Source organism: Vidua chalybeata, chromosome 3 (assembly GCF_026979565.1).
Source record: "Vidua chalybeata isolate OUT-0048 chromosome 3, bVidCha1 merged haplotype, whole genome shotgun sequence".
Classification (NCBI taxonomy): Eukaryota; Metazoa; Chordata; class Aves; order Passeriformes; family Viduidae; genus Vidua; species Vidua chalybeata.
The window spans coordinates 41,874,418-41,894,363 of NC_071532.1; the positions used below are offsets into that span (position 1 = coordinate 41,874,418).

At 40.6% G+C, this 19,946-nt stretch overlaps 1 protein-coding gene across 2 annotated transcripts in view; it reads right to left on the reverse strand.

Moving 5' to 3' along the window:
- Positions 1-19,946, reverse strand: part of PGBD5 (piggyBac transposable element derived 5) — a 60,898-nt gene that overhangs the window by 5,157 nt on the left and 35,795 nt on the right. The window contains exons 4-5 of one of the 2 annotated variants that reach the window (XM_053938368.1): positions 10,469-10,649; positions 3,561-3,758 (exon numbers count right to left, since the gene is read on the reverse strand). In XM_053938368.1, the coding sequence (XP_053794343.1) occupies positions 3,561-3,758; positions 10,469-10,649 (379 nt within the window). Of the gene's footprint in view, positions 1-3,560; positions 3,759-10,466; positions 10,650-19,946 lie in introns of both variants that reach the window. The other variant, XM_053938369.1, reaches the window with a different exon arrangement.

Genomic DNA, 19,946 nt, shown 5'->3' on the forward strand with positions numbered 1-19,946 from the left:
GGTCTTTTAACCCTTTCTTCTTTTTAATTTAAAATTTTAAGCTGTATGCTTGTGAAGCAAAGCTTGAGAAATACTACCTCAAATGAAACAAGACAAAAGACAGAGGTTTACATATGTTTGTTTCCTGAAAACACTTATCCTAAGCCTATCTAGAATCATGCTTTTTTTAAAAATAGGAGTGCCACTAATACCAGCACTTGCATCCATCTTGTCAAACCCTGAGATTTCATAACAGTATAAAAGAAGGGGCATTGCATGATCCAAGTGCTATCTGGCTTTTTATCAGGACCTCGATTTCTTACAGTTCTTTATCGGAATTGCTGACATTCAGCATTGTACAAGGTCTGATGATCGAGGTCTTCTCACTGAGGTCCTCCAGCCCCGTCCCCAATCTCACTATACTATATATACTATACTATATACAACCCCCTGCCTGTAGTCTCACAAAGGACACATGGAAATAGTAAGTTGAAACCCTAAGCTTATCTGTTCTGAAATATGTTTTTTAACTTCACGCCTTTTTCCACAGATTTTCCAATTCTGGGCCAATCTCACAAGCTGATTTTTTCAGGAAACTAGACTGTCACCAGTCACCTATCACTCCAGCTTCTCCCAGAGAAAGAACCACACAGAGACTCATACAACTGCTTCATACAATTGTGATGACTCTACATCATCTCCCATCTTCTCACAAGTCACTTTTGAGGTGCTAACATGCCATCTGCAGCTCTTTATTCCTTGCATATGTGGCCCAAGCTCTATTTTCTATGCTTAGTTATTGACTGTTTAGCTTTTAAGTAGAGCTAGTTGGTGAAGAGCACCTGTGGAAGTTCTTCTCAGAAAGAAGCTACTTAAAGAGATCTTGGGTTCAACAGTTTTTTGCTGAAGATGTTATTCTGGGCATCCTACTGGGCAGCAAGTGAGGTTGCTGCCTGCTCCATCCTGCTACACATGATAGGTAGAAAAGATTGCAATTATTTCTAGAACACAATAATGGAGATGCTGAGGAAGTGAGCATCAGATCTAGCGTGAAAAACCAAGATGCAGCCTTATCCCACAGATGGGGACATTTGGACTAGCACACAGATTACCTGCTTTAGAATAAGTTAACTTTTTTTATCTCTGGGGGTCCCTATCTCTTTTGAATTTTCACTTCTTCTGTAATACAAGCACAAGGAAAAATTAAAGCTTAAGAGCAATTAAAAATCCGACTGGATTTTGTTCTAGACAGAAACTACATACTTGATAGCAGAGTAAGCAGGATATGTTTGCAAGACCAAAGGAATTAGATCCATCCTTGAGTATCTGAGATGATATATTATGACATGCTGGTTTAAAACATCCATAATAAATAACCTGCTGCATCTAAAAATAGTATTCATAGATCTGCTCTGACAAGTGTACTGCCCTCCTGGTGCCTCTGGCTTGGATGGGATTTGCACTCCTAGTACAGGCAAGATTTACCTTCTTGACTTTTCTTTAAATTGCAATAAATAGTTAATTATTAGCTGTGTCCACCTCTTTTCTCATCCTAAGTGCTCTGTTGACCATCTCTTGCCTACTGTTTTTAAGGTTTTATCTCCATGGCCTCCTCCAGCCCACGCAAACTTACACTCAGCCAAGTGCAAATGCACTGTGCATCACCAGACAATCCCACTGGCACCAGTCTCTGTTCAACCACCTCATGTGGGTTTTAACCCCGTTTAACTACCTCCTCTCCCATGTAACATGGGCTGAGCACATCTGTGCTACAGGCCTGCCTCAAGCAGCACAGATTTCTCTTCTTCTTCTTCTATATTTACATACCTTAGAGGAGACTGGTGGTCCAGCTTCTCTTGAGTTGGTTTAAACTATCTTTGCTTTACTGACTTTAGCAATGCCAAATCAGAGGCAAGCAACTGGTCTCTTGCCTTCCCATCGAGCTTCCATCTGTTCCCATGTCCCTGCTAAAGACTCTTTGCCCAGCATCACTCTCTAAAAAAGCCAGTCTCTGTTTCCTGCTCTGATTCACAGTGAACTATGTCAACTGTCCCAGCCAGCATTTGGTAAGCAATGAGTTGGGAAAGCCTTGTCCATCACACACAAAGGTCATTATCACAAATACCTCACACACACCACCTACAATCCCATCTATGCCAAAACAGACCCAACGTCAATCACAAGCACAACAGCTCACACCTCCATATCCTGCTTTTAAAGGATGCTGCCAGCATAGTCTGCTTTTGCTCCTCTTTTTAAAAGGGCAGTTAACACTGATGTTTATAAACAGAGTTTTTTCCTAATATTTATGAATTATAACCAAATGCTCCATGCTAGTCTATAAAAAACAAGTAATAGTTTATAGTGAGAAGTCTTGTCCAGTTAGTGCTGCTGAATGATCTAAATCCAGCAAGAAACACAAGGAAAACAGCACAAATCCTGATGGTGAAAGCCCCTCATGGGGAGATACATTACTCCAGAGACTGGCTTCAGTAGGGTGTCTGAGTGTCATACTTCCTTCTCATAAATATTTTCAGCATTTGTGCTCAGACATCAGTCCATCTGAATCACCAAGTCTTCACTCTGCTGGGATGCCCAGCACAAATTCATCAGGAACAGCCATGCTTTGCTAAGGCAATGAGCCTTCTGGCAATGCACTGAATAACACACCAAGTCAGCTTTCTCAGCTTACCATACAGTAATTCTAGGCCTTAGCTTTGCTTCTGTGATCTGTAAACACATGTGAGAGTTGTTTGGAATTCAGAAAATTAGTGTTGAATATGCCTTTGAATTAGTGGCTTTGTGTTTAAATGTTTATGTTCTACTCATTTGTCTCTGGCAGTTATACATAAATCTGAGTTATAAAAATTCTAAGAAACTGAAACAACATTCTCATTGAAAAACTAATTTCAAGAAGTTTTAGTCATTGCATTTTACAGAAGTTTCCAAATGTTCTTAAAACCATTTTATACTTTCAAAAAGGAAAATATTTCAGTAGCAAGAAGCTCTCTGTAATTATTTGAACTATCTGAATTATCTGGTTTGGTTTCTTTTCATCGACTGCCAAAATCAATTTAACATACAGCAGGAAACCTTAATCATATCTAATCCTGGCAAAAAAAGATACTTGTTTGTGACTAAGATTTTACTAGATAAGAAAAATTAATTGTAGGATCTGCTTGAAGTTCAAAGTACATCATGACGTTTATTAATTTTTCTGTTGCAGCAACCCTACAAGATGCTTTGCAAATGGGGCTAATATTGTCTTATGCAGTACCCATCTTCCATTCTCGGAACATCAGCAAAGATATATTCTTTACACCTGAAAGGATAGTGCCTCTACCAGCTCAGGCAAGGAGGCTGCATTAGCAGTAGGCTTTTTAACCTTTGTATGAGAAAGAAAGAATAGCTGTATGAAGATACAAAAGGGAAATTATCACTACAGCTACTGTTTATCTAGGTTGTATGATCAGTTACAATCAAACTCTTTGTTCAGGCTTATTATCAATCTCAGTGACTCACTTTGGCTTGTGACATAAAGCATGTGCACTTTTGAGATGAGAAGTAGGAATATTGCTTACCTTGTTGAACTGGAGAATAGGCATTGGTCAGAAAACGAAAGTGCCCTTTATTGTACCAGCAAATCAATGACATGTTTCCCTTCATTCTTATTCTGTACTGTCCTCTGGACTGTGGAGTTGCAGAATTGTTCAGCATGGATGGAGGTAGGCCTGTGCAGTCACTCTTCCTGGTGCTCAGCAACCCACAGCAGTAAATCTCTGCATGTGAAAAACACATTCCCTATTAGCAAGCCATTGCATGGACCTAGAGAGCAAAACCAGCAGAGCGAGCCTGAAAGAACTCTGAAAGAACTTGCCCTACAACATTCTAGTCCAACAGATATGTCAGCCAACTGGTTTTCTTCTGTAATACCAAAGATTTGTGTCCTACAGACAAGTGCAGAAAGCCTGATATCTTGTTGAAATATATTGAGGCCTCCTGCACTGTCATGATGAAACAACAGGAAAAATAATTCAGGGTATTTTCCTAGCATTAGCACTTACAATCTGCATTTAACATTACAACATGTTTAAAACTGGTCTCAAAAATTCCCCAGTGATGATATGCATTATGGGACAAATCAGAATTTATGATCTGAGAGAGTCTTGGCTGTTTAACAGAAAGAATAAATTTTGGAGGGCACAGGGAGGTAGGGAAAGCTATAGCATCTCAGATGTTATAATATAACATACTATATTAGTAGATGTTAAAATATAATATCTCAGATGTCAACTGAAATAAATTCTCCTACATTACTCCTATGATGCTTTTAGTCACAATAGTTTAATCTGCTGCTTCACTGTGCTGCCACGTTCTTGATTTTTAGCTCAATACTCCTTGCACCTGCATCATCTGCTTTGCTAAGGAAATGCTGCTTAGGCAGCTAAAAACCACTGGTTGAGTGAAAAAAAATGCATATGCCAGAAGGATGGAGAAGATGGAAATTTCAGTGAAAACCAATTTTAGGGCACTAAAGCAAGCACTGATCGTGTCCTGCAAAGACACTAGAGGCTCTTGCAGGAGACACAGTCTGTTGCTCACAGCTTCTTGGCCTTTTCATATGCCTCTCATTGTGAGAGGCAATGAATAAAAACTAACACAACAAAATGCATCTCAATACAGCCAGGCAGGTGCAAACAAGGTTTGAAAACAACGTTAATAACAATGCTTGAATTTTTCATTAGGCTGTGAAATACTAACAGCCTGTTTCTGTTAGTCCAAGAGAAGCAGATCAAATTGTTCCCTGACTCAAAGAAATCTTGGATGGAAATTTCCATGGTCTCTTTCAGTTTTGTGTTAACCCATTTGAGTAGAAAAAAAACAGTGGGCATGGAAGCAGGTGACATCTGTGCACATCTTGTGGTGGTTTAAAGCTCATCTGTCAGCTATGTCTGCTTGATCAAATTTTTCATCATGTTGAATTTTGCATTATATCCTTACAGCGAAAATACAAAGTCAGAAGGCAGTGTTTGGCTTCCCCTAAATATATTATCTCTGTTCTTATGTTTCCCTAAACATGTTACCTCTGTTCCTGGATTTCCATTCATGTGGCTCTTCTGCCTCTGTCTTTCTAGAAGCACCTAAGCTCTTGAGTGCACATGCAGCCTTTGTCCTTGCCTATAGTAACTGGCATGCTGAACATCCCCTCAACAGCTCACAGACACTACAGGAATACTAATAAATTAATTGCATATATTCATGCATTGGTCCAGTTGCTGTGGGAAGATCTACAAGAAACTACAGCTCTTCCATCAGAAATTTAAGACACTGATGAGAGAAGAAGGTCAACCAACACAGCAACTTCATTCTCAAGGGAGAAACCTGCACTCCACCAGTTATTTCTAATGAATTAATCAGTCCCTGGAAATCTGTAAGTTCCTTCCACAAAGAAAATTAGAAAAGCCTGATGACAATAGGCTTGCAATCATTATAGAGGGAACTGCACCTCCAGTGGAAAGCTGATTTTCTATTTTTCTTTTTAAAAAATTCTTCTGTTGCTAAGACGTACCCAAACAGTGTAGGTCACGTACCTGCGGACTATGCCATTAACATAGCAAACATTTATAAAGCTTTCTTCTAGTCAATATTAAGATCTTCTTGCTTTGATAACAAGCAAGAAGAAGAATTTCTTTAACTGCCCAGAGTTTATTATTCACTGAAATGTGATACTTTTTCCATGAGGCTACAATGGAATAAAACCAAGCTAGTAACTACATTATTGTCCTAAAGCTTCAAAACAGCAACAGCCATCTTTGAGATCCCATAATAATTAGTTGTAGCCTTTCCTTTTACTGTAGCAATAAGCCTGCAGAAAATTTCCAGCAAGTGTTCCACTCCTCATGTAGAATAATGGGAACCATTTTCTTTCTAAGGAACACATCATGTAGCCTTCCTGCTGTACAGCCTAGAAAAGTGCAGCATTTCTGCAGATTTACTAGCATCTCTCATCATGGATGAAACCCTTAATCTACTGTAGAGGTTTTTAAAACCACCTAGTTACTATAGCAATAGAAGCAATAAAAATTTCACCCATCTGGCTCAATGAAGTTTTTGTGTGTAATTAAATCAGAATTACAACAGGTGTTTTCTGCACACACAGGAGTCAGTTGAAACAGTCTGTTCTCTGGTCTTCTTAAACTGTAAGTGTAATATAAATGACTACAACTAAGATAGTTTAGCAAAGAAGAAGAAATGTGGCATAGTCACCCAAAACTCATTGCCAGAGTCTCCAGCCTACAGAGAGCTTGTGCTGAAGCCTGTTTCACCACATCTACACTAGTAGAGTTCACAAAAGCCGTCAGGCTTGAACTAATTCAGACAAAAATACACATTCTGCAATCATTTATTCTGCATGCAACACTGGGTCAAGTCAGAGCTAGGAAACCAGGGTGGGGCTGCTGTGGGGAGCAGAAGTGTGCTTGATTTAGTCAGTGTGCTGGAGTTGCAGGATCCCGCAAACCTTGTGGGAATGCCATGGTCAACCAGGCTGGCAGTTCTTGCAGCTTTGCCAACACCAGCCCCTCTGCAGAACAGAGCCAGCTGCTCCTGCTGGTTGAGAACATGCAGAAGAGACTTTCAGGGATCATATATTTAAGGGAGGCATGGAACACAGGGCTTTAGGAAGTTTTGTCCTCTATAAAGGACAATATTAATGCTTAGAGACGTAACAAGGGATGTGGCTATGAATGAATATCAAAGCAAATAGCAGTGACAGCTGTCTGCTCACAGAACAGAGAATCTGGGGCATTTCAGTGCAGGTTTCCAGTTCTATTCAGAGGCCAGTGAAATAAATTCTTTGTATGTCCCCTGGAAAAAAAAAGGTCTATTCAGGGTTTTGATTTTGAAAATTATCAAAGTGCTATCTTATTTTCTGAAATTTTCTCTGTTCTTGGTATCTTCACATAGGTCTTAGAATTATGTTCACTGACATCCCTTATATTACAAGGCACACTATTTTCTACTGTGGTACAGTGAAGGTGCTACAACACAGGCTCTCAATAAACAGAGAGTGTTATTGTCTTTAACAATAATGCATGTGTGGGCTACGGTGAGGAAAAGTGAATGACAGTTAAGATTTAACAACTTTTTTTTTATAGGATCACAGGGTCCTATAGATTAAAGAACAGTTCAGGCTGAAAAACAACTCTGGAGGTCTCCAGTCCTATCCCCTGACAGAAACGGGTGAACTCTGTGCCATTCAGGGCTTTATCTTGTCTGGGCTTGTAAATTTCCAAGGACAGAAACTGCATAACCTGTTTGGGCATCCTGCTTCACTGCCCTCAGGAAAAATCCTGCATCTAGTCTCAACATCTTTTGTTTCAGCCTAAATATGCTATTTTTTGTCCTTCCACAATGCACCACTGTAAAGAGCGAGCTCCATTCTCATTATAGAGTAGCATAAGGCTGCTTTTGCATCCCCCTAAAGCCTCTTCTCAACCTGAACATGAACAGTTCCTTTCCCATAGCAGAGTATATTTGTATACAGAGTATTCTTGTACTGGGTGCATGTTGTCTAGAACAGGAGAAAATATTCACCTCCCTTGATCTACAGGATACACTCCTGTTAACACAGCCTGGGACAGTGTTGACCAGCTTGGCTGCTAGGGCATGCTGCTGGCTCAGGTTCAGCATGCTGGTTACCAAGACCCCAAGTCCTTTCCATCAAGAATTTTGAAAGGAACAAACAGAGTTTTAGTGAGTGAATTTCTGGATTTTCTAGAATTGCCTTCAACTGCCTTAAAACTTTCATGTTCCCAGAAAGTTTATGGCTTCCAAGCATGAACTTATTTAAATATTTCCCTGTTTCCCTGTTGATAGTCATGAAACCCTCAAACAAAATAAAGCAGTTAAGATCAATACCAATTTCTTTTTGGTTTTGGCTCTCAATGGATCTTTCTACCACTGGTCCTGCTCTAGCCCAGAAATGGAATCTTCTTGAATAAAAAAAGTAAATTTATCAGTTTAAGAAGGGGTCTTGATCTGTCATGAGCACCTGAGCATAGATACTTTTCAACAGGCTCTCATGACACTTTCTGGTCATGGCGTCACTCTGTTCAGGTTTAGCTGAAGTCATACACCAAAAAAGTGTCACACACCAAAAAAACCCCAATGTTGACTTCACTGCTGAAGGAGACTCTGTGGTAGATCAGGAAAGATCTCTCTGTCCAGTCCAGGCTTCTTTGCATGCCTCTCCCCAAATGTACTGATAACGCAGCAGGATCCCAGCAGGTGCTGGCAGTACACAACCTGCTTTGCAGCAGAGTCAATAAACACCGTCTCCCCCAAGGCTCTTACTGATTTCACCACAGCTTGACATCTCAAGCATCTCACCTCTCCCAGTGTCTCACAGTCCTTCCAGCTCAGCATTCCCTTGCAAAACCTCTTTGCTAGCCCCTAGCTGCTCGTGGCAAATGCAGACAATCCCATTGTCTTATTAAACAGAAAGACTATTCTCCCCATGATCTTTTTTGTGTAGGAGTGCCATGCTGTATCGCAAAGTAAATAAACGTGCTTTCTTAGTGTCCACCCCCTACCCACCTAATAGCTTCACCCCTAGGAAGGTGATAGTGTATACCAGATCTGAAATTTAATTTTGGAGGCAGCTGTCAGAGATTATAGTCTCATGAAACTACATAACAAATCATGAACCAGAATGAAATCTCAGTGTTGTATTAGCATATTTGATCAGATACTAAGTCAAAATTGCATGTTTTTAAAAGACATTACTGAATTTGTTACCTGCTAGAAACCATTAATTTGAATGATCTGTGCAGTGTAAAGCCTATGAATAATTCAGCTCTGTGAACAATTTGAATTATCTGCAAGTAATAAACATTCAGCTGGTTTAGTAGCCATGTATCTTTATTACTAGGGTTACTGACCAAATGGATCATGCCAGATCATCTTTATCCTTCTCTAGCTGAGCATAGAGGATGAACTCAGTCAAGCTGTCAGTGTTTACATTTAAACGTTAACAATTCATCTCAGGTACAAACAGTATGTGTGTTATCCTCTGCATTTTTTTAAACTCACATTTTGCATCATTGGTTTCATAGTCTTAAAAATGTAATGCTTATAATCAGTTAAGAAAAGCCATCTAACAAAGATACGTCTCTGCTTAGAGAAAAAACCCAGTGCACTATAAATATGCTCTACTCCTTTCCCATTTGGCTGTTCGCAGCATTTGGGAAACCATGGCTCTTTTATGAGATATGCAGATATTCCACTGTAGCCAGTGAGCTTCCAGCTTGCCTGAATTAATGTAGGAGATAAGTTCTGTATGGAGCTCAACAGATGCAGCCCTCAGTGCCAACACAGTCTGTAGTGCTAAACTACAGCACTGGTGCAGCTCACCAATGTTCTCATTTTAAATGAGAATTAACATATTGTCTCAATTCCCAGACTTTCCCCCTGCTTTGGGCCATGTGTCATTAATATAATGGTTTGCGTGGGTTTCATTTTCTGCAATGACAAAAAATCTCCAACTTGGACAGCAGCGGTGTGTCAGCAAACAGCCTCGTAGCTGTGATGCATTATGGCAGTTCCAGCCTCATTGCTGGGAAGGATCTATTTGATGCACCACATCACTCTGAAAGGCTGTGCTGACTGAAGAACAAGACCACAGTGACATGAAATGACTTAGAACAGATGGCAAGAGTGCAGGATCCTATAACTGGAGGGGAGTCACAAGTCCTCAGCTTCGCTGAAAGCAAAGCAGCACGTGATTTTCCATGCTCAGAGTGAGAGGGCATTTGACAGAAAGGATGACCTGGGATTGCTCTTTGCAGTAGCAAAAGACTTGCTTGGGAGAGCTGTATCAATGGACATTCTGCTGATAAGTGTGTTTTTGCTAATGGAGAGTTTTGTTTTGCTTTCAAAACTAAAATCTGTCCTATCAAGGTATGTTGATACTAGCAAAAATCCCTCAAAACACAAGAAGCCAAACTTTTCTAGAGCTTTTGCAAAGGCATAAAATGTTCTCTAGAAAAAACACATCTTTAACAGATATTAAATCAAAAAAGACTTCTAAGGCACATCTCTAAGGATTCACCCCATCCCTCATCTTTCACAACAGGAACAGAAAAATCATGAGCAGACAGGAAATTCCTTGAAAAGTCCCCCAGGTCACATAGGAGATTTGACCTCACATTTCTAAGTCAAAGAACAAAAGCAAGCACTTTAAATAACCATATTAAAATTGTTTTTACATCCTCATTTTGAAGATTTAAAAAGGAAGATTTAAAGAGCAACTTAGAAAGTCTTCTGCATAGTACCTTCTCATGAATGAGAAGTTTACTTAGACATGAACAACTTACCTATACAAGGAATTGAAATATCAGTGAAGACTTTAGGAATTTTTTTAAAATTCAATAGCATGAGGCCCCTAGGTCTGTCGCCATTAAAACCCAATGAGTCACCCAACACACACCTTGCTTCTCAAATTCTTCAAAGAGGTTCAGGCTGGTAATGCTTGGGCCTGTGAAGATGATGTAGTTCTTCCCAGAGGCGTTTTGACAAAGGCTTTTGGCCACCATGCTGTGAAGCTGTGGTTTGTTCTTCAAAGCATCCAACCCATCAGCACCACTCCCTTCTTTGAGGTGGACATAAATCTTAAATGAGAAATGGTAAGAAAAGTCAGAAGGTTATAAGGAATCCAGAGGGAGCAGATGCAATTCCCAACAAACCTGCACAGCTCAACTTGAGACAAGCAGAGAAAGCAGCAGACACTTGTTATAAAGGATAATTAAAGTCCCTCAAGGGCCTGTTGCTTTTAAACCAATTCAGGTTAGCTGGCACAGTTACTGATAAATACAGCATCCTTCACTTCACTTCTGAGGTTCCTATCACTGTTGTACAGTTTGAAGATTTTTTGCTTGGCAGGAAGACTCCAGTCATAACTGGGATTATACATTACACTGAATCTGCATAGGCTTCATTGCTGCCAGCAAAAGGAGAGCATGGGAACTTCAGTTTCAAGAAAAGCCAGTGTAAGATGCCAGAAGGAAATGGCCCATTACCTTCACTACATTAATATTCAGATTTATTTCCCGTTTGCAGTAACCGTCAGGTTGTGACACTGGTGTGTGTGCACCTCCATAAATGAACAAAATGCACACCCAACCAGACAGAACACCGTGATCAAACTCCCCAGGCACAGTGCTAACACTTAGATCCTTTACATAGATCCTGACTTGGAAGCAACCCACCAAAACAGTTTGAACCATACAGACGGAGAAAATGTGTTACCTTTTGTTTGTACGCAAGCCTTCTATTTTGCTTCACTGACAGTATTTTACAAGCACAACTTTCACCCTAGTTCAACACTTAATAAAGCCAAGTAGGCATCCAACCTTCATCTTGTTCTAAGAGCTAGCAGAAATAACATGCTGGAAAGAGAGTCAGGAAGAAGCAAACGCTTCTATTTCTATTTCCTACAAATAGTATTTGTACTCAAATACTATTGTAATACCATGGAACTTGCAAAGATTTAAATACCCAAATAAATGTAAATTTTCAGAAGAACTTGCCCAGGCCTACCTTTGTGACTTTGGCTCTGAAATACTCAAATCTTTTATGAATTACAGAAAATTTTACCTGTCAAAGAAAAAAACTGAAACTTGTTTAGTATTCAGAGGCAGGAAAAAGTAATTTTGCCAGGGTTTTTGGAGTGATATATCCACAGCAACTTCGTTAAATTTGTTTGAGAATACAACCATGCAAAACATGCACCATTACTTTTCTGTATAGCTTATTTCTCTTACCAACAGATGCTGTTACAAATGAAAATTCATAGCAATCCTCAGAGAACAAAAATGCTCATGTTTGCACTAGTGCTCCCAGTAATTTGTAACTCAATGATCTTAGAGAAGAACAAAATTCAATTAAATAGCATCTCCCTGTTTTAGATGGTGCATCTCCCAGCACTGGTATTCTGTGTAATATTCCCTAGCAATTAATGCATCATGGAATAGACCTCAACAGAATGTGTTACATATGAAATTTCTGGGAAATTAGACATAATTTGTATTTTGAAGGAACTGACATGCTGAAAACAAAGTTGGTGCAAGGACAAATGCACGCTAATTCCAAGAAGCAGAGTGTATATTAACAGGAAGACTTAAATATACCACTGGTCGTAAAAAAAAAAATTAAAACCACTTTTATTGTTAGAAACAGCTCCCAGATGAGGACAAAGGCAGCAATGTTTGCAGACTCCCTGATTCTGCTCCACTCATTTTTGATAGCTGTCAAATTTGTGCTTTCTCCAGTTCTAAGACTGAGGACGACCTAATTATGATAAGTCATTTAGGTTATTAATCAGGGCTCCAGAGAGCCAGTGGAATGCATTCAAAGAACAGATTGTTCCAAACTTACAGCAAAGGTATTTCGTGATTATTGGCAACAAAATTAAGATTAGGTTACTAGTATGTCAGCACAGAGACCACACATCAAACCCTCAAAATCTACAGACTGGGCAGTGGAGACAGAAGACACAGACATATTAGTTTTGGCCTTGGATTAGTAGATGAGCTGAAAACAAAGCAGGAATCTCTCTAAGTCTATAGAAGTGTCTTACACCTTACCTCCCCGTGTCCAGTAAATCTTAGAGTCTCTCCTGCTGCATGCTTGCTCCATGTTCCTTGTTGCTGCCTCTCCAAGGGACAGTCCTCTGGCACTGCTGGTGTGCCAGCTGGTCCCTCGCTGTGGGCTGGTTTGCCTCTGCGAGCAGCTCCTTCAAAGAGCATGCCCAGCATGCAACTGGCCACTGAGGTACCACTACTTTCATGTGAAGATGCTACACACTTCACAGGTTTTGTTAGCACAATTCCCTGTGCATCTGGCTGTGAATCTCAACCTCCTTGCTCTGTTCACCTCTCCAGTGGCCGTTACTTAAATGCCCACACCCACTGCTGAACCTTTCCTCCTCCTCCAATATTAAATATTCTTTCTCCTTGGGCAGTTCCTTACCTATCCAAAACCAGCCTTTTTTCTTGGCACAGTATTTCTTGTTTTGGAGAAGCATCATTCAAAGCTTTATTGGAATGATGGGTGACAGCAGCACAGTGTTGGAAGGCATAAAGGCTGCTGTGTAACAGTGGCTGTGTAAAGATAACTGGCAAAGGCATGGCTTCAAATATCTTTGCAAATCCCTAGGATCCCATATAGCCTTCATTTTCCCTCATCCAGCTTATTTTATTCTACCTCAACCCATTAAGATCCTACCAGCTGAAGCCCACAACATTCCCTGCCTTTCTGTAATGCATTAGAAGTGTTATTTAATAGTCAGGAATCTGCAGAAAAAGCACCAGTTGCCAGAAATTGGCTGTCAGACATTCATAGGCACAGTCAGAAACTGCTCCCCCAAAATGTTTGTTAAACCATTTACTAGACCTTCTGGTTTGTCCTGGGACATTAGAATTTTGTGTTCTTTCCATGTGAACTGTGCAGGACAGCCCATGCAGCGCTTCTGGAATATCTGCAGAGATCTCTTTCTCTATCTTTTCTAATGGCTACTGATACATTTGATCTACAGCATCAGTTGGGATAACCTGTATAGATGTGACATCATCTTAGGAGGTGACTATGGGCTGAAGATATTTAACATGCAGTGCTTTTTCTATTCATTTCTCAATTATTTGTTGAATATTTGTTGAATATCTGTTGTTCATCAGAACAGTGACATGCTCAGTTGTGCCTTCTTCTCTATCTGGGGTTGCCCTACTGCACCAGATACTTTCCAGTATGTTTTCATTACCTTCTTGTGGAAAATTCATAAGGTCTCGCAGAAACTGAATAAAAAACTGAACACTTGGGAATAAAAGATACATCTTAACTGCACATTTAAGAGAATATGCCCTAGAAACTGAAATATTGGTGATTCTGCTCATATTTAAAGCTCAGATGGCATATTGAAAGCACTTGTGAATAGCACATCCCAAATATTCCACCTTCATACATAATTGAAGCACCCCAGGGTACAATTCTCAAATTAAACAGATGACATTTGGAAGCAAAAAAAAATGGGCAGAGGTAGTAATCAACAGAAGGAAGATTTTGAAAAACATACTGTGCAAAAATATTTCACAAAGGGCAGATCCTAAACAACCACAAAACAGAAGCCATGTTTTTAGATTACAGTTATAAAAGCAAGATAGCAAAGTAAAGTAGTCATGATTTTTCGATCCTCAATAGCTATTGAAAAAATAACTTCATTTTTTTCACAGCTAACCCACAACTGCACATTCCTAGCACTACTTTCTAGATCCCGCCTCAGTCGGTCTTCCCCTCTCATCCTAAACCTCACCTTCAACTTCTTTAAGACCATTAACACCATTATCACCTTTAACACCATTACCAACACTGCTGGGAGATTCTCCTCTCCAGTTCCATCCTAAATCTGTTGCAGTTCATACTCTCTCCTTCTTTAATGATCTCTTCCCAGACAGCTCTTGTCTAGCAGATATTGGCACCAGTGGTGGTGCTCTTACTGAGACCAGATCTTTTCATTTGTTCGAGCCTCTCTTCATTCCCTTCCTGCTACTCTAAAGGCTATTTTCTGAAGGGTATGCAAGAACATACAGTTTTCCCAACCTGTTCCCAGCTAGTTCCTGGTGTTGCTTACAAAGCTCTTTACTTGGTCCCCTTCTTTTCCCCCTCTGCATTCTATTTAGAATGATTTCAATCTGCATTAACACTCACAGATGCAGCTAACATCTTTGTGCTGTGGAGTGATAAATACCTGTTCTGCCTGCACATGTTCTTCAGAGTTTCTAAAAAGATCTTTTTGAGACTGGCAAAAAGATGCTGGTAGAGTTGACAATGCCTGTCCAATATGGCTTTTCTTTCCATAATTTCTTGTTAATTCTTTGTCACTGAGGGCACTACAACATCTTACCTGCATGGCAGATCGACAACCCATGGATCAACAACTCATGGATCAACAAATGCAGATTTTGCTCTGTACCTTCTCCCAGGCAGTCACATCTAGATCAGGCAGATTCATTTTCTCTAACAGCTCCACGTAAATTCCTATTCTTTCAAATACCTAAGAACTGTCTGGCTTTCCTCCTAATTACTGAAATCATCCTTCTTTACTTTGGCCTTGCTGCAATATATCTTGACATCCAGACTGTGCTTCACTCCTCAGATCACTTGCCTAACCCTTTGCTTTGACCACGTCAGCCTTCTGACAGTTCCCTCTTCTTTGCATCATCAAAAGGAAATGGGGCTGGAAAATGGAGACAGGCCTTTATGGTCTAGGCTTCCTTACTGATCTCCTCCTATACCATGTCAGTATAGTGATTCCTGCTCACACTTGCCCTGTGAAGCCAAGCATCCACCAATCAATGTCACACAAGCCCACATTTGCCTCTTTCCATGCTGCCCTTCTCCTGCCTGTTTGGAAATCACCACCATCTCAGCAGAGCTCTTTACTTTTGCTCTCCAAAACCTTTCCTAGAAAGGATGCAATCCCCACAAGGCAATTGCTAAACAATGCATTGGTCCAGTTTCTTCTTAATGGTACTTTTCCAGGCTCCCTCTGTGTAACTGGCAGCACAGCTCAAGTCCATGACTGAGGCTTCACTCTGGTGCCACACAATTGCACAACATTGGCTCAATTTTTCTACGAAAATTACAGTTGAGCTGTGAGAAGGTGTGTAAGTGAGGAGGTGTAAGTGGGAAGATATATACGTGATGCAAGGCAAGAGCAGTATAAACTATCAGAAGTGCTGTAACTGTTGACAGGATAACACACAGCAGCTCAAGGAGGAAAATACATTAAAAAGGCATAAAATCTTAAAACAAAAGCAAGTGACCACAAATCAGTGACATCAAGGACTAGCTCATTTCCAAGGAGGAACCACAAGACTGATGACTGCCCGGCCCGTGCAGGCTCACCAGGAGTAGGGTGTATACTGGCGCCTAGCAGTGTGTTAGTCCCAGATCTCTGCCATGTGCACTAGCCAAGAAACACTGCTGCACTCAGCCTGCTTCCACAATTATCTGGGCAGGCAAAATGTGTCTGAACTAAAGAGATTTACTGTCGGAAGCTTAAGCCTCTTGCACTTAGATCCTAAACTTTCTAGGGCAGGGATTTCTTTTAGTTCTGCTTATTGCACCCAGCACAAAGGGATGGGATCCATGAGAAGCATTCCTATAGCAAACCTATGAAGTGCACAAAACAGAAGGCTCTGGTGCTTTCAGTCTTCTTCCCCAAGCAGAATTGTACTGAGAACAGCTGCAGAAGGGACAAAACTATACAGGTAGTTTTATTGTCATAAACTCCAAGCAACTCAGATAGGAACTAAAAAATAACTGTCATTCACACTTGAAAATAGACACTAAGACTGTATGTAAACTGTGAGAGATCTTTGCATTAGATCACATTTAGGTTTCATATTCATTTAGAAACATGGTAAGATTGCAAAGTCCATAAAAATTAATAGGACTGGCCCATCACGCATCTGCAAAAATACCTTTCTAGTTAACACTGGTGAGCAAGAGGATAATTGACTTTTAACTGAGATCTGGGATTCTCACATGCTGGCATTACAGAACCACATGCATTAAAAAGCAAGAGCTGGGTGGGAGCCAGAGGAAGAAAGTAGATAGGATTTTCCAGTCACCAGTGGCTGCCAAAGGAAGGTGATCAGGTTTCCTGGGATCCCCTCACAGACAAAGCCTGACATTGAGAACCTCTTCAAAGCAGCTGCTACATCTGTGTCTTCCAGATGCAACTGTTCTAGCAATAGAGGAATTATCAGGGCCCTGTTTAAAGAAATGCAAGGGCTCAGACTAATCTCTAAACAGAACTTAAATAGGCTGAAACACCAACATTTCTGAGCAGCTTATTAAACAAGTGTACAGATGGCTAACTCTCCTGCAACTCTGACCTTGAAAACAAAACTGACTCCAGGTTTATTTACCCCTCCCTTTCCCACTGACTGAATGCACTTATGTGGTGTGCTGTGAAATTATAAATTCTTTGGGGTACAGTCTCAGTTTCCCTAAATTCTGAAAGTTCTTACTCTGTAAAATCAATAGGGTTATGAAGTATTCAAGCTGGCTGTAGCTACCCTGTCTGACATGAACTACAGCATATACTATAGAAGCATGGTGTTTATATTGTTTGGGTTTTTTTTGCTGCCACTGAGAGCTCTACCACTGATCTATGCAGCAACCTCAGACATCTCCCTTCACTGAGACTGCTGCTCTTTGGAGAGAGCTTTTTCTCACACTCTCAGGTAGGGGCTACCCTGATCCAGGTTTCTTTTTAAACTCTTTAAACATGCTGTCATGCAAATCACTGTTTCTTCAGGACCATGAAAAGACTCAAGATGTAGAGACACAGTACTTTTCCTTACTCTGTTCTGATTCATCACTTCATGGGAAGCAGTGGAATGTGAAAACTCAAAGTCAGTCCCAGCACAAGGACCTAAAGGACTTCATAAATCTGAGTAATATATTTCACAGAGATATTAGTGAAAATGAAATGCATTATTGCAAGAATTTTCTGCCAGGGAATAAAAGCAAGTGCAGAGCCCATATATTCAGGGGCAGGGAGGAGGATTGGGAAAAGTCTCCAGTATAGCCTCAGAAAATAAAATTCATCTCAGTGAATAGGAAAGGATATAAATATCCATAAAGTAATTTCTTCCTCACCATGATACCAGCCTTTTAAGAAAATAATAATGTTGATGAGTTAATTCCATTACTGCCTATCAGAGTGATTAATATTGCCTGACTGTCCCTTTGCAGTGCTGTCTACCATCTACGTACTGTCTTTCATCTTGTTAATTGATGACTCTTTGGGTCAGGGATTGTCTGAAGGTTACATTTGGGCTATGGGTCTGTGTTTCAGGATGAAGTACTATGGGAATACCTTATTCTGCCAGCTCTCCATGTGCTGGGGTTCACCAGCATCCTGTGCTTCCTTCTCCTGCAAAATTATCAGAAAACCTTCTTGTGCAGGAGGAGCTATGCAAGGACTAGGCATCACTTATTTACTCATAACCATGTTCATTCCTTTCGAGCCACACAAGAAGTGCAAAGAGAGAGCATGATATGTCCCACCTAGCCCTGGTAAGGTATTTGGGAATTTTCTTCATCATTTTTTGATGAGTGATATTACGATATCTAAAATGAGAAATAGTCCCACCAATCATATTTATGAACCATTTTTATAATCAAATGTTCCAGATTTTCTGAGAAAAAGAAAGAAATAAGAACTCACAAGAAAACTGACACAGCGGGAGTTTCGACTTAAATAGTATGACTTACTATTTAAATATACTCTAAGCAAATACTATAAGAAAGACTTCTAAGCTACTTCAATAATTTAAACTGCAATCAAGACATTAAAATATTTGTTTTAAAAGTGCCTCAGTGGTAAGGAGGTGCTAAGTAGTATGCAGGGAAATAGATTGGAAAGAAACAAGAAAAGCAAAGAGAAGATGGAGCAGAGAGGGACACATGAAGTCCTACAAGCTGTGTTTGTTGTCGCCCCTGAATTAGAGAGAAAGAAATAAGAAGGCCCAAGCCCTCTCCCACAGCAACTGCTGCCACCTTGACGTCCAGTGTCAAGGGCAGATGAAAAAAGCAACAGTATCAGGGCAGTTTTGCAATCTACTTTGCCAAAGTCAACTCTCCTGGAGCCCTTCTGAGTCCTCTGAGAGGTTTTGTTCATGTTCCCAACTGCGGCAGACATATATTTGAATAATGTGTCCTTCCTGCACGTTCCCACTTGGCCAGCTGACCATGAAGAGATGCTCAGCCAACAAAGCTATTCACTGCAACAAGATGCTCTGCTTGAGATTTTCTGAAGCAGAGATATAATCTGAAATTGTGCATCCATCTTAAAACAATTAACTATCAGGGTGCAGTCAAGTTATCTGGAGTACAGATGACAGAAAAGTAGTCTAATATTCATACATTATATTATGAATGTATAAGATTATGCACCTTCTTATGTTCACAAGCAGCACTTGAGCTTTATGCCATTTCTGTTCCATGAATGGCTTATTGGGCTAGATTGTTAACCAAACACCATTTCCTTAAAAAAGTAAAGTATAAGCCATCAAAAAAGAGTGTTTACTCATACTCAAAAATTTGATTCAAAGTTTTGTTCACAAGAACAAGCAGGAACAGGAATTTGAGGAGACAAACAGCTGAAACTCCTAACATTAACAACTCACCTGTGAGCTGCCAACCAGAGTTCACACAATAACTCAGCATGTGGCATATCCATTTGTCGTGGTTTGACATGGAAGTGAATTTTTTTCCAGGAAGTCGGGTCAAACCAATCAGTGGTCAGGTTTGGATATTGGCACCTGGAGTGACCACTGAAAGTATGGACATGCCTCTGAGAACACAGGGGGTTAAAAGCAAGAACTGCCAGGGGAACTGTCTCTTTGGTTCCGGTCGTCAGAGAGTGCAGACTCTCCCCTGCCCAGCCATGGGCTGGGTGGGGGAGGGGAAGCCACGCGGCCTTGTCCAGGTAGGCCAAGGGGCTGAAGGTCTGGAACCAAGCCAGCTCCTGTGGACGGAAGGGTGGAGAGAAGCGGAGATGCCTTTGTTCCCCCTCCGCAGAGGGAAAGTGACAGAGAGCCTGGCGGCACCTGGAGATTTGCCGGCAGAGGCGAAGGAGAAAGCAGGGGGGGGATGATGCCCAGCGTGGGAGACGGGATGCTGGACCGAGATATCAGCCGTCCAGGGAGTCTGAACTTTTAACCCTTTCCAGGAAATGAGGGCTTTGTAAAATATTACTCCTCCTTGATTTGTAGTGGAAGAGAGACGGTCCGGGACCTGAGATGTTAGAAGAAGAAATATTTAGGTGGGAGGAGATGATGAAGTAGCTTTTGGCTGGACTTTTCTTGTTAGCCATGGACTGAACCAAAATCTCCTGC